The sequence below is a fragment of the Taeniopygia guttata genome, chromosome 1, assembly GCF_048771995.1.
Source record: "Taeniopygia guttata chromosome 1, bTaeGut7.mat, whole genome shotgun sequence".
In the NCBI taxonomy this organism is placed as follows: Eukaryota; Metazoa; Chordata; class Aves; order Passeriformes; family Estrildidae; genus Taeniopygia; species Taeniopygia guttata.
The window spans coordinates 82,872,605-82,886,624 of record NC_133024.1 but is presented as its reverse complement, the minus strand read 5'-3'; the positions used below and the strand labels follow the sequence as shown (position 1 = coordinate 82,886,624).

General features: G+C 39.8%; 1 protein-coding gene across 2 annotated transcripts in view; it reads right to left on the bottom strand.

The window, feature by feature from the left end:
- Nucleotides 1–14,020, bottom strand: part of SLC9A7 (solute carrier family 9 member A7) — a 67,590-nt gene that overhangs the window by 12,220 nt on the left and 41,350 nt on the right. Inside the window, exons 11-14 of one of the 2 annotated variants that reach the window (XM_002194914.7) lie at nucleotides 13,109–13,220; nucleotides 11,583–11,736; nucleotides 5,982–6,041; nucleotides 1,249–1,312 (exon numbers count right to left, since the gene is read on the bottom strand). In XM_002194914.7, coding sequence (XP_002194950.6) covers nucleotides 1,249–1,312; nucleotides 5,982–6,041; nucleotides 11,583–11,736; nucleotides 13,109–13,220 — 390 coding nt within the window. The remainder of the gene's footprint in view (nucleotides 1–1,248; nucleotides 1,313–5,981; nucleotides 6,042–11,582; nucleotides 11,737–13,108; nucleotides 13,221–14,020) is intronic. The other variant, XM_012569633.5, reaches the window with a different exon arrangement.

The window sequence follows — 14,020 nt, the reverse complement described above, 5'->3', positions numbered from 1 at the left end:
GAGATGCCAAGTGTAGTTTCTGAAATGAAAGATGTGGTTCCTGAGCAAGTGTCTCTTACCTGTACAACATGTACCACGAAAAGAAAAAGAAAGGATTGGAAGAAAAGCAAAAAAAACCCCACAACCAACCAAAAATACACCAAACAAACAACCCCCCCCCAAAAAAATCCAAAAAATCAACAACAACAAAAAAATAAACACTACCAACAACAAAAAACCTACCAAACAAAAAGAAACCAAAAAAACACAAACCCACCCTAAGGCAGGAGAAACCACTATGAAAAAAGCTAATCCTAAATACATTATTCTATCTCTGACCAGCCTGAACACTGGCATCATCATACAACACTTGTTCCCTAAGCATCCTCTAGATCCAAAGTTGTCTTCTTCAAGTAGGTTCCTTCATAAGCAACCAGCTATGCTGCTGAACTATCAGTGTCAAGCAGAACTCTGGAAGAGTGCAAACCAAGGTCTGGACAGAGTAAATTCCCAGTTAAGCCTGAGGAATTTTTGAGTTGTTTTGGTTTTTTTCCAGACCTTTCACTCCTCCTCTTAATCAACTCAAGTTTATAGATGAGCAAAAAAAAAAATTCTGCTTGAACAACATTCTTCCAATGATCTTGTTTGTCAATAGCATATTTCAGGGGAAAAAAGTCAACTCTTGGGTTGTTACTGATGCATGGAAAGCTTCACTAAAGATTCACAGCAGCAGTTGGCTGAATACAAATGGCAGCTTGCCCGTGCTCCTTCTGCTTCACCCAGGTGATAGGTAGTGCAGGCAGGATCCAGCTGGCGTGTGGTTTGGTACACAAGAGTCGAGATCAGATTAGCAAACTTAATCTTGGATTCTAAGCAAGTCCAAGGGCCAAAATTTGGTATCAGTTAAGGAAGACGAGCCAAGAGTATTACATCTGAACTGAGAAGAACTATTTATGCAGTAGCATGCCAAGAGCAAGCATGTTGGGTAGGTGGGGGAAGAGGAAATTGCATTGTTATACAGTGTATTAGTAGATTTGTGAAGGTTTGTGATGCCTTACGTGACCACAAAAATGTGACCATGACAGCATTACACCCAAAATCACTGAATGTTTTTCAGTGGGCATTACTTGAATATTACAAAGCAAAATCCCCTATTGACTTGCCAGCTAGGACAGAAAGGTTTTATCCATACATACAACTTCTGCTGTTTTCTATTGTCTTAGTTATAAAATAAGATCAGCCTATTATAGAAGTTATGTAATTACTTACTCCTTGTAAGACTTGAAAGCTGTCATTAGTAGGTGGAGGATCCTGATCTGGGTCAACCCCAACCCTACAGAAACATTAGGAAAACAAAGCAAGTGGTGTTACTGAGGGTTGCAAATGCTGTGAGTTTGGCAGAATGCATTTTAAAAGCACTTTAAGCACCCAGCAAAGCTGTATCAGAGAGGTTATAAGAATAGATTGAGGAAGAGCTGTCCATTATTCCCCTGCATTACATAGCTATAAACAAGATACTTTTTCACTCAAGAAACTGCTTTAACTCTAGGTCAGCATCAACTTCTACTGCTTACCTTTGTTGCCAATTTTTTTAGAACACTGCAAAATACTATTTTGCCTTAAAAAGTGAATGGCATCCTCTTCAGTGGACAGTATCCCTCAGGTTCAGCAGGAAGAAAACAGAATCTAAGGATAAAGCCCAGCCTAAATACCTCTCCAGCAAATAACTGCCAGATAAATCTGCAAATGGCTGAAATACACTATTTTAAAAAGACACACTCCATGTTTTACCACACTATGGGAAGCAAAAAAAATATTTTATAAAGGGTTACAACATTAATTTGCTGCAAGTTTCATTCACCTAACACAACACAGCCACAGTGGACTAACATGTGGCCTGTAGCCCAGCCTCCCATCTGAGTAAGGCAGGGTTTGTGAAATGAGGGTGTTGACACAGAATGTTAAGAAGAAACTGTCTACTCACTTTTGCACAGTTAGAAAGCATTTTATTACTGAACCATCCTTGCACATAGGGCTCCTATCCAAAATTGGCATTTAATCCTTGTAATTATCTTCAGGTCTTTCTGGTCTGGTTTGGGGTAGACTGGATTTGTCTATTTTATATCCTATTCATGTCCTGATCTCTGTCAGCTCTTGTAGAACCTAAGCCTCCAACCTCAAATGTTAGTCTCAAACGTGTTGTGTCTCAGTTCCACCATGTCACATAGTAAGTGTGGGAAAACACATGCAACAGCCATCTTAGGCAGTAAGACTTTGTTAACATTGTCACTTCTACTCTCTTAGAAGGGACTGAGCTGGTTTGGTGCAATTTCCTTGTCACTTAGACTTTTTGTAAGTTTGCTAATCATTTAATAGCTATGGTGTTTATGGAACAGCCCCAAGAACAACCAGAAGCCAAGAGAACCTTGCTAGTCAGGCCATATCATTGGTTTGTCCCAGGGACACCATGCTTGGATCAAATAAAAGGAGAACACTTTCAAATAGCATTTTTTGATAGAACAATAGAAGAAGAAAAGTTTAAAGTCATACTTGTAGACTCACAGCCAGCTCAAGGCCCTACATGAGTTAATGTAGTTCAGAGAAAATCCAGAAGGCTGCTCTGCAGCAGCCTCATACGAAACTAGTGCTGACCCAGTCCTTTGCTTGGATTTTTTTTTTTTTCTTTTTTTCTAAGCCTCTTGATCTTTCCTCATCACTTCCTTTTTCCACATATGGAGTCATCTTGACCTTTAGGCACATTTAGCCTGGAAATTCCTTGGCACTCACCAGCCTCAGAATTTAAAAGCTTCACCAGTTTAAGAGAACACTGGATAGAGAGACTGAGTACTGGATTGTAACACATGCTAAAATAAAACACCACACACAAGAGCTCTGTGAGCTTACAAGGGCTGAGGTGTTACTGCTTTGGCTATCACTACATAAGAACAGGTTTTGGCAGAGAAATTGGGTTCTAATGCAGAAAGCTGACAAGCAACATCAGGAAACTGGCTCAGTACACTAATACATGTATATACATAAGAGTATGCATTCCTTTATAAGTACACATGAAAATAGTGGCTTTCCAAACTGCCCATGGGGAAGGTTCAATGTGTTATGCAAAGCAACCAGGCCCATGTTGGCTGTGTAGCTGACACTGTGAATGGGGAGTTCAAGAAGTTTGTTCCAAAAAATGAACACAGCCCACATTCTTCAAATAGTTTTACTCCCCGGGCTACCTATTCACTTCACAGTACATAAGAAAACCAAACAATTCAGTGTCTCAACTTTTACTTGATTTACAAGGTTGTGCATTTGTTTTGAGAATTTTAACTGCCCTTAGGCAGGGGAGTGGGGCTTAATAGATGACCAAAGCAGGATAATGACACTGTTCAATGAAAAGTCATAGTATATCACAGATCAGGAATTTGGGTTCACTGTTGTGCTGAAGAGGCAAAAAACCCCAAAAAAACAAAAAACAAACAAACAAAAAAAAAACCCAAAAAAAACCCCCAAAAAAACCCCACAAAAGTTTCTATATTAAAATGGTTCAAATTTTAGGAAAAAACTACAAATGTTCCTTTCAATATTGAAATAGTCTATCCACACAGACTTGTCAATTTAATTTTTTAAAGTTATTCTTCAAATTAATTTATATTTTGAATATTTATAAATAATTATTTTCCATAAATCACATTTTTAAAAATAAATTCACTCTCGAAGTCTGTTCCTCAGAGATTAACACCAAATAATTGCCATTTTGAATTCTCACAACTACTTTTTGTATATTTCAAACAATATGCTTTTGTCCTCTATTTTAGCATCAATTGTATAGGAAGCTTAACTTTTTGGTAGCAAGCCTTCCTGTTTAACTTTCAAGGTTAAATACCCTTATCTCATGACAAGCATCACTTTTTTTTGCAAGCCCAGCCCTAGAATTCTAAGGAAGTGTCACTTTAATCACCTGAAACAAAACAATACCAAAAAAACAGTCGTCTGTTCCAACCTCCTTTACAGTGAGAAGAAGCACAGAAAACACTTAGTTACTTCATCTTTGCTTAACTTCTTCAATAGTTAAAAGTACGAGTAAGGCTGATGCACTTATGTCTTCAACATTGATTTTCTTCTTATGCTGAACAGAAAAAAAAATCCATTTAATATGCTTATATTTAAAAAGCTTCCTGTCATTTACAGGTGCTACAAAAGTCAATATCAGTTCTCATTTATTTAACCTGCTTTATAAATTAGACTGTTACTGGATGGATTTACACAGATCCCCTCCCAGAGGTCAGAGGCACAGAGAGGGCCTTGCTAAAGGCTGGACTGTTTTGCTCAAGCCCCATAGCAGAAAGGCAGGGTGAAAACAGTGTTTGATTGAAGAGGCACCTCTGTGATGGGGACTGAGGGGCACAGTAGATGTGGCACAGCCAAGGCCAAGGCAGTGCAGGTGCTAGCAAGCATCTTTGTTTTCCCCTCCACTCTTTCTGAGAGCCCTTTGCAGGAGTTGTGTGGGGATTCCCCAAGGCTGTACAAATAAGTCATTCTTAAAAGGAAGATTTCAAATTAAGAATACAAGCAGTCTTTTAGCTGTAACAATGCATATATGTTTCAAAATTGGTGAAAAAATCCATTTACTTCCCCCATTTTAACTTTGGTATCTGATAGACACCTTATTCCTCCAGTACATACAAATACTAGTATGTAAAGTTCAGACACCTTTATTTCAGCCTTGAGAAGGTCATTGGAATCAAGACAAGAGTATGCTATAGTAAAAATTAACCCAATTTAAGTGTATTTCTTCACTCCTCTCTAATGAAAACTTTTTTTTTTTTAAGGCAAAAAAGGCATTTTGTGCTTTAAGATCTCTGTAAGAACAAAGGGACTAGTCTTGAGCTCCTAATGCCCAACACCACAACACAGCATTTCTGCCCTTAACTGATTCCTGGACTTCTTGGTCTTTATCCTACAGCTACAACTCCAGCATGACATGTAGGAGAGGAGCTACTCAGATTTGATCTCTGAAAACATTAAGCAATGTATAATTCAGTAATTCAAACAGTGTGCGAGAAACTAGTTCACACACAAAACTGAACTAAGTGGATGGAAATGAATGGTAAAAGTTCTCTGCTGCATCATTTTAAAATGGATGGAATGATTTCTTCTGATACTTCAGAAACTTTTCCAGTTCCAGCCCTACAATACATGGATGACAAGTTACTGAAATACCAGGCATTATTAGATTTAGCATGTGTAGTTACTCTGGCAACAGCCAAGAATGACTGTAATAGATAATAGTTCTCAGATTGTCTGTACAAACTAACACATTGCATCTCTGGCAAATTTAGTGGTTTGCTGGAAACCTTCAAATGTGACAATGTACATGAAAGTTTTTCATTGCCCCATCCCACAGAACTTTCTTTACATAAATATTCTGTATGTTTTTATATACATACACATCGCCTATAGATGTCAGTTAGATACTTATCTTATTTTAAATTCTCTCTCTAACCATTTATCTGTTCTAAAAACACCATACCAGAATCTTAGTCTTCTCTGGTTGTTTTCTCTCTGTTTTCAAAAATATATCCCCAAAAAAGCTGGGGTAAATCAGTTATGAAGTTCCTTCCAACCTGAAGAGTTATACAAAATAACCTCAAGCAATGCTTAAGAGTATCTTTGTGGTTAAAGGCCATAAGATCAAATCCATGGTTTTCAGCTCTCAAGTCTTCAAAGGTCAGAGATTCAAGTTTTGCTTTATTAAATATCTATACACAGAGTGGAAGAATGTGTTTTATAGTTCATTTTTTTAGACATGATGTGTGATCCACACTCTCACAGCTCAGAATAAGTGAATAGACTCAGAGTCGAGGAACATCTATAGTACTCTCAGAAAAGAAGCAGCAGCAGCATGCCACAATATAGAAAAAGAGCACACACTCAGTGTTACAAAGATGAAAAAAGCCAAGCACCAGGTTAATGTGGTATCAAGGAAAGCACAGTGTCACCTGAAATACAGCCAGTGGCTTTCACTCATCTCTTCCACCGATGGAACATGGTCACCAACTCTGGTACAGTACAAGAATGCAATGTGAGTGACAAAATGCTCATGAGATGGAGGCTCTACAGGCTTTTCAGCAAAACAAAGCAAACCAACAAAGAAAATCCATACCAAATCAAAAAACACAAAACATACATGATCAATAATGGCAGAGCAATGACAAAGTGACCAAAAAAACCAAAATTAGCAACAGCAGCAATTTATGATTGACATATCCAGTAATATTCTTCATTAGTTCAGATCCCAGCTGGCAACACATCTGTATTAATGACAGACTACACCTCCCAGAAAACCAGATTCAGTAGCTCTCTTTGGTGCTGCACACAGCCAGAGCCCATCTAAGACAATTCCTACCACTTCAGACCTGCACAAGGTCTGAAAGAGAGACATCACAGGAAGCCATACATGTGTGAGAGGGGTCACCAACACTGCCTGGTTTCAGAGCGCTCCAAGTCAACTGGTAACAAGCACTAAATCACTCCACTGCTTTAACTAAAAATTGACTATCAATTTTTGACTTAATCTCCCGTCATAGCAGAGTCTGGTTTTACTCATTGCTTTGGCCTTTTCAGTTGTGTTTGTGAGGGCTTTTTAGGTGCAAATGAAAGCAATTTTGGTTTCCAGTATTTTTCACATAAATTCCTTATCAGCCTGTGGGGTTTTTTCCCCCAGATTTTTCCACAAAGGCATGTGTCAAGAACTACATATTGCTTATGTGAAATAAAAATCCAGATGATCACACATCCACAGAGGCCTCACTGTAGAAAAAGCAGGTGTACACACCCTGGTTGCAGGCTGACATCTGGACTAACCAAGTATTTAAGGCCATAACTTGTGATACTAAGAGCATGTACTCATGTAATCCTTGAATACTGAGGCAAATCCCAGGCTTTAGATAGCTTTGATTTGGATTCCAGGTTCAATAGCTCTTTTCCCATGCCAGCTTACACACTAGGTCAGAGTACTTTGCTCCCCAAGGCCATCACTAAAATTTTTCTGCATGTACAGCAAAAACTAAAATTAAAAACTGCCCAATAACTTCCCTTGTATGACTTCTTTCTCTTTCCTGTATCTTTGCCAAGTTAGTATACTAAAGTTTTCCCAGATGTCTGTAATGAGTGCAGCATTTTTGGAAAATTTTAGCTATTTTGGAAGAGTGCAACAGTTTCTCAGAAGAAGGGTGAGAAAGAAGAGAACTCCCACCACCATGTTTTAAGAAATTAAAACCCAATCCCTAAAAAACTCTGGAATTAGGAAAAGTTGTCTCAGGTTGTTTATAGGATGCCTTTGGGTATTTGTTTACTTCACCTAACCAAGATAATGACTCCTGAAACTGCTGGCTGAGGTTTGCCAGAGCTTGGCAGTTCAACTGGTATCATTTATGTGCTCTAGATGTGTCTCAACCCAACTCCTTTATTGTCTCCCCCACACTTTTTCTCTGTGGTGTGAATTGCTGTGTTTCAGAGAACAAGAAGAGAGAAAAGGAAACATCTCCCATGCTTACTTCCAGAGGAAGAGTTAGTCTCTTTCCCACTAAGGAAAAAGCCTAGAGGGGTGAGACTGGAGGCTTGCAGGCTGCACTGCCCCACCATTAAGGGAGATTCAAGACTGATGATGAAAAACTAGAGACTGGGAAAGAAGGAGGAAAACAGAAAAACTAGGGGAAAACAACTGGATGAAACAGTACAGAAAGAGATGGGCAAGGAAAAAGCTCACAACAGAGGGCAAGGGACAGCCCCTGTGTCTGTGCATCTGTCTTCAAGGGCAGCAGAGGGTGGGTGAAGGCAGTGAAGGATCTAAGTAATACAATAATGGAAACAGGCTGCAAAACAGGAGGATGTAACCTCCTCTCAGACATCCCCCACCCCAGCCTGGAACACAGCATGAGGCTGGATGCCAGCAGCAGCACTCGCCTCCTGCCATCCCAGCACACCGAGGTGTGGTATGGAACGCACATTTTATCATTGCACCACCCTGGGTAAGAGAATGGAGTATAACCACCAAGGCAACACTTCTAGCACCACCCCAGATAGTTAGGTAGTTCACATGGCAGCTGGATGAGAGTTAATGTTGCCACATTTCTTTTTCAGTTTTCTCTTTTACAGGAAAAAGAAAAAACACTAAATAGGAAGCTCTTTAAAGATTATATATGCAAAGTTAGACATAAGGCACTAAATATCTATGTTGGCCTTGCCTGTGCAACCTTTACCTTTTATGGTAAAAAGAAACGTAAATTATTGTAAAGTGTAAGGTATAATGCTTTGAGATTTATAAAAGGGTTTCTAAGTAAAACTGAAATTACTTCATTAAAATGAGCAATAACTTCTGCATTTGCAGCAGGTTATGAAGGAGAGAAAGGCACTAATCCATGTGTTGCTTCATTCAACATGAAAAGAAACAGGTCACTAACCTCTAATCAAAAATGGAAAACACAGTGTATTGCAATACAAATGCTAGGAGTTCCCTTTTTTCCTGTGACAGATAAATGAAACAAGAAGTCAGCCATTTTTTTTTTAAAGAGGAATTTTGCCAGTGGTTTTGATTTACATAGCTCTCAAGTTTGCTGAAACTGTTAAAGCTTCAGCCAGGAAATTGTTTCTTTGTTTCGATCTTAAAGGATGAAACTATACTTTTAATATCCAGGTCATGCTTTAGTTTCTAAGAAAAAAAATCTACTAAGAAAATGTAACTGTTTACCACTCAAATGTTGGATGTGTCTCACTGACAGTCAGCCAAGGAACTCTAACACACGATATCACAATTTCTCTAGTTAACTCCAGTTAAACAGTTAACTCCAGTTTCTGGTGTTGGTTTTTAATTTACTCAGCGTTAAGTGGCAGAAATCAAAAACATCTAAAAATCCTGTTGTTTTTTTTTTACTCAGATTTTGAAGCTGTGACCTCACTTTTTCAACCAGTTAAGCAGTAAACGGAAGTTAAGCCTCTGCTACAAACCATAGGTCCTTTGCTTAACTGTATATGAAAGCCTGGTCAGTGGTCCCTGGTAACCTACCCTAACTGAAAAGATACCTGCTCATCCGAATATCTGAAATTTTCAGAACAACAAGAGGAGGCAGAGAGTATTTTTTGCCTATTTTCCTTCTCATACTGCTTTTTACTTTACTAAAACTTCATTTTCATGTTAGCCTCTCTACCCTTTACCTACTTTTAATATTTCATATTATGGGAGGGAAGGGACCAACAGTAAGTGAAGAACCAAGCATGCATCCCAAATGCTACGTGTGTGTGGCCAGAAAGCGTGTGCCTCTTCCTCCAAGCCACAGCAAGGCAATTCTGGATCCCTGTGTAGGCATTGCCCCTTGCATGCACAGCTGCTTCCCCATGAGCTCAGTGGTATCGGGCCAGGCCGACACTCCTGGCTGGAGTCAGCTCCCCGGTACAGTTCTGCTTAAATCATGCAGGCACCACCTTAAATAAGCCCCTTGGGTTTTGATGCCTGTCTTGGCTCCTCTGACTCGCCCAGACATGGGCCTTCTATTTACATCCACACTGAAGAAAGGCCAACTACTTGATGAGGACTTGGTAATGGCTGACTAGCCTGCCTGCCTTCCTGGTACGACTGGTATGACCTTCACATCAGAACTGGACTCTTAGGAGTCCCCACAAATCCTGACATTTAAGTCCAACATACACATGGCATGAATTTGCTACATCCCTTCACTTCATCTAGGAAGCAAAACCACCTTTATCTTACAACATCTTTTCTGCTAAATAATCCTGCATGCAACCACTACTTATTTCCAGTCTCTGGCAATCGAATTTAATGGGCAAATACCAAGGCTCAGCAAGCATCCTAGGGACAAGTTACCTACTGCACAGCCTCGGGACTGCATCAGCACTGTGCACTGCTGAGTGAGGTACTGGGGCAGCATCTCAGCTTCATCTCCTCCTGTTTACCGCTTCCACTGAGTAGAAGGGGATGGAAAAGAGATAACTGGCATAATTTTAGAATTCAGCTGGAAAATAATTTGTCTCTCTCTCTCTCTCTCTTTTTTTTTTAATCGGTAAAATCAGAACTATTTTCTATTTTTCCCCCCAGCAGAAAATGTTAGATGTTCTAACCACTGAGTGTACCCCGCCGCCGAGTTTCTAACTCTCCATCAGCTGCACACGGCCGCCACCTCCTGGCACAAATCTGACTTCTTGTGGTCCCAGAGGGTGCAGACTCCATCTCTGGCAGGCCAGTGCCTGCCGAGCCAGCTGTAAAAACGCTTCCTATGTCGAGTTCCCTTGTTATAGATGTTATCCTTCCTTTGATAAGAAAGTTAACCCTTTAGTTTCCGTCAAGCATGCCAAAAAAGTGACAGTTAAAATTTCTGCTTACTCGCAAGGATGGGTAAATCTCCCCCTAAAACTACAGCTAAACACTCAAAACTGTGCTTCAGTCAGCTACCTTTTGATAGTTACTTCTCTAGGAATGGTACCATAGCCTTTCCAGCTGTTCTGCCTTGTTGGTCACACTAATCCTTCAGCCACACTATCCCCCAGCCACCTTGAGAGATAAGCCTGGAATGGATATGGGGTTAGTTCTCTCTGCCCACAGGAGCAGCTCATCAGCCAGGCTTATGGAGTCTCACTACTGAACTAGATTGGCTAAAGGGCATAATCTTGGATGCTTCTTGGTTTTGATGGAGGAGGGTGGGAGGAAAAAAAAAACCCTGCTACCTCAGAATGATTTTGCAGTTGGCCAAGGGCTGGGCTGCATGCAAGAATTCAGTCCTGTTCTGCTGATGACTGAAAGAGCCTTGTGGCAGAGATAATGGTTGATTGCACTCAGGACTTGTACAGTTTGTATTGTTTTAATTCCCCTCTATTTATCTTTGTATTCCAAACCACCAAAACTTCCAAAATTATAATATATATGTCTTCAACAATGATTGATTTGTAATTCTCTAGCACATCTCTTGATAAATATTCTCAAATATGAAAGTACATGCAGTAAAAAGTACTAAGTATTAGCCAGGATTTATAGTCAGACATCTATAATCATGCACCTTACCATTTTCACAGATCTCCTCAAAACAAGAGGAAACACACAATGAAGACCAGCAGTCTTAGATAACATCAGGTTTTGTTTAAAGTACGTTCACCTTAGTACCACCCAATAAAGAATCTACCGGACTTAAAAACCTTAACAGGCCCACTATGAAAAGCCAAAAGAAAGGAAACAGACTTTGTATAATATGAAGTTTATACGGAACTAGATTGATTCTTTCTTTTCAATATAGAACGGCTTTATCAGGCAACACTATTCCATATTCTGCTGGACTGACAGACTTAGATATCTATTTGCAGAGCACCAGAACACCTTTAGGCTGAATCCCAGCAGCATCAGAACATTTTCTTCACCAGACTGCACTAGCACTTTCCTCTATAAAATATCGTGTTCTAAATACCTACATATATAGATATATAAATACCACGTTCTAAATGCTTCTAGATGCAAGCATCAAACAAGTTCTGTAGAACTTTGCCAAATCAGCACAGCTGCCTGTTGAAGTTTCCCCAGCACACAGCTGCATACCAACCTGATGTTCAGCCAGGACAGCATGGGGGTTGTACCTCCACCAACAATCCACACAGTGAAAAACACGATGAGCAGAGTTGTTGAGAACATCATTTGGTGGGAGTAGGTAGCAGTATCACGTATAGCCAGAGCAAATGCCATGGCTCCCCTGAGACCTATCAGAAATAATGAAACAGCACAGCTTCAGAAATGCAGACATGACTGTGGACAACATCTTCCCTTGCTCCCTCCCACAAAGTGCAGGCAGAAAGCACTGGGCTCCAGCAGCTTTTAATTTCCTTATATTCCCTGATAAATTATGCCCTGGGACAATTTACAACAGAATGTTCTAACTGTCCTGGTTTCTTATAACTTATAGAATCCACAAGTGCTGTGAAAAGGTGTAAATACTTCCAGAAACTAACAGAAAAGGAAGACAGAAACAAACAAGTTGTGAACAACAGCAAAACATTATGTAAGTTAAGCAGCTCCCTGAATCAGATGAAAATTCAGACTTTTCCAGGTGAATCCATAATTGAAATGTGAGTTCTTGGTCTGACGTTTTAATCAGCTAGAAAAATATTCTAGTTAATTACATGGTCACAGGCAGACTATATCTTTCCTCCTCTCCTCTGCTCTCAGTTATGAAAATTCCCTAGCAAGAACAATCCATGGCATTGAACACCTGCAGATTTCTTATGCAGAGGAATCACAAGATGGTTAAGGTTATAAGGAACCCCTGGAGTTCATCTGGTCCAATTCCCCTTTTTGAACAACCCCTGCTCCACCTGCAGGAGGCTGCACAGGACCATGTCCAGATGACTTTTGAATATCTCCATAGATGGAGATGCCACAACCTCTCTGGACAATTTGTACAATGCTTGGACATAATAAAAAAGGTTTCTTGATTTTCAAACAAAACTTCATGTGTTCCAGTTTGTGCCCATTACCTCTGGGCTTGGCACTGGGCACCACTGAAAACAGCCTGGCTCTATCCTCTTTATAGCCTCTTGTGTACAGAGGATTTCCTGGAACTTCTTTAGGATGCACATGTCTAGACACAAAATGCATAATTTGCCTTAAATTACAGACTTCAACAGTTACCTGTGTGGCAGAAATTACAAGGCAATTTAAGTCAAATACCTTTGTCCAAGTAAATGGGAAAAGGCACCCATTTTCTCATCAGGTATCTCTTTCTGCACAACATGAACATCATCTCAGCTAGAAATAACCTTTTGGAAGAGATACATCCCAATTCTCCCATGTCCTTCACAAGCACTTCAAATGAAAATGCTCTATTTTATTTTTATTCCCAACATGAGGTGCTGCCTGCTGTGAGCAGGTAGCATTTCAAGATGACACCCACCCCAGACAAGGCACACTTTCTGTAAAGGCTGAAAGACACATGATGGCATGCTGCAACAATCAGTAAGCAAGCCTTCCCTTTGGGATGCATGAATATGGATCACAAAAATAGAAGGTAGCAAAGTCAATTGCTTATGAGTTAAAATTAAGACTTTTTGCATTGCCCAGAATTTTTGCTCTTACCTGAAAACATCATCATGTGCTGAAAGCTCCAGCTGATCTTATGCCTTCTGCCCAAATTCAACAAGAAGGAGAGGGGGTAGATATGTGCAGCTCTGCCCAAAAAGATTGCAACCTGTTTGCAGCTGAGGGTTAAGGATTTCTTTTTCCTGAGGTATGCAGTTTTTAGTACCTGGCTTTAACATGAAGCTTTTGTTTTAGTGAGAGATTCACATCATGATATCAAGTGTTCTTCCTATAGCTGTGTATCTAAAGCAGACTTTCCCTAATTTTATGCAACTTGTGCATTCGAGAGCAGTTGCACAAAATGCAAATTTTTACTAAGATGACTAAGTTTTTAGATGCACAGTGAAATTATACCTAGTATTAAAATGACCAATTGTATAAATGAAGACCTTACTTTGAGAATTCATACTTTAACAATTATCACCAGCAGCATTCAATTTTGAGTTTTGGAGCAACAGAAACACAGCTCTGTAGACAGAGGGGAAGCCAACTTAAGACCAGCAAGTGGCCACCCCATTATGACTCCTGCAGAGGCAAAATATCCTAATGGCTAGCAAACACCAGTACAGAGTTACTAAGAATATAAATCCAAAAGCCATTTGTCAGCACTAGAATAAAGTTGAAAAAGAATAGTGAAAGTATTGCAGAAATTCATGACAGTAGGTGGTAAGCATCCCCATTGTGATGCAAAACATCCAGTGGCTCCAGTGAAGAAGCAGAAAGCTGAAAACACTCTCCACTGTACAAGAAACACTTCGGGAAAAATTAGAGTGGTGGGCTGAAATCCTGTAAAATGCCAACACAGCCAGAAGCCAAACAAACACTGATCATTTGCTGCTGAGATGGGAACATTAGAAGAATAATACTTCTCCCATGGAAAAGAGAGAGAGTATAAGAGCTCTAGACACC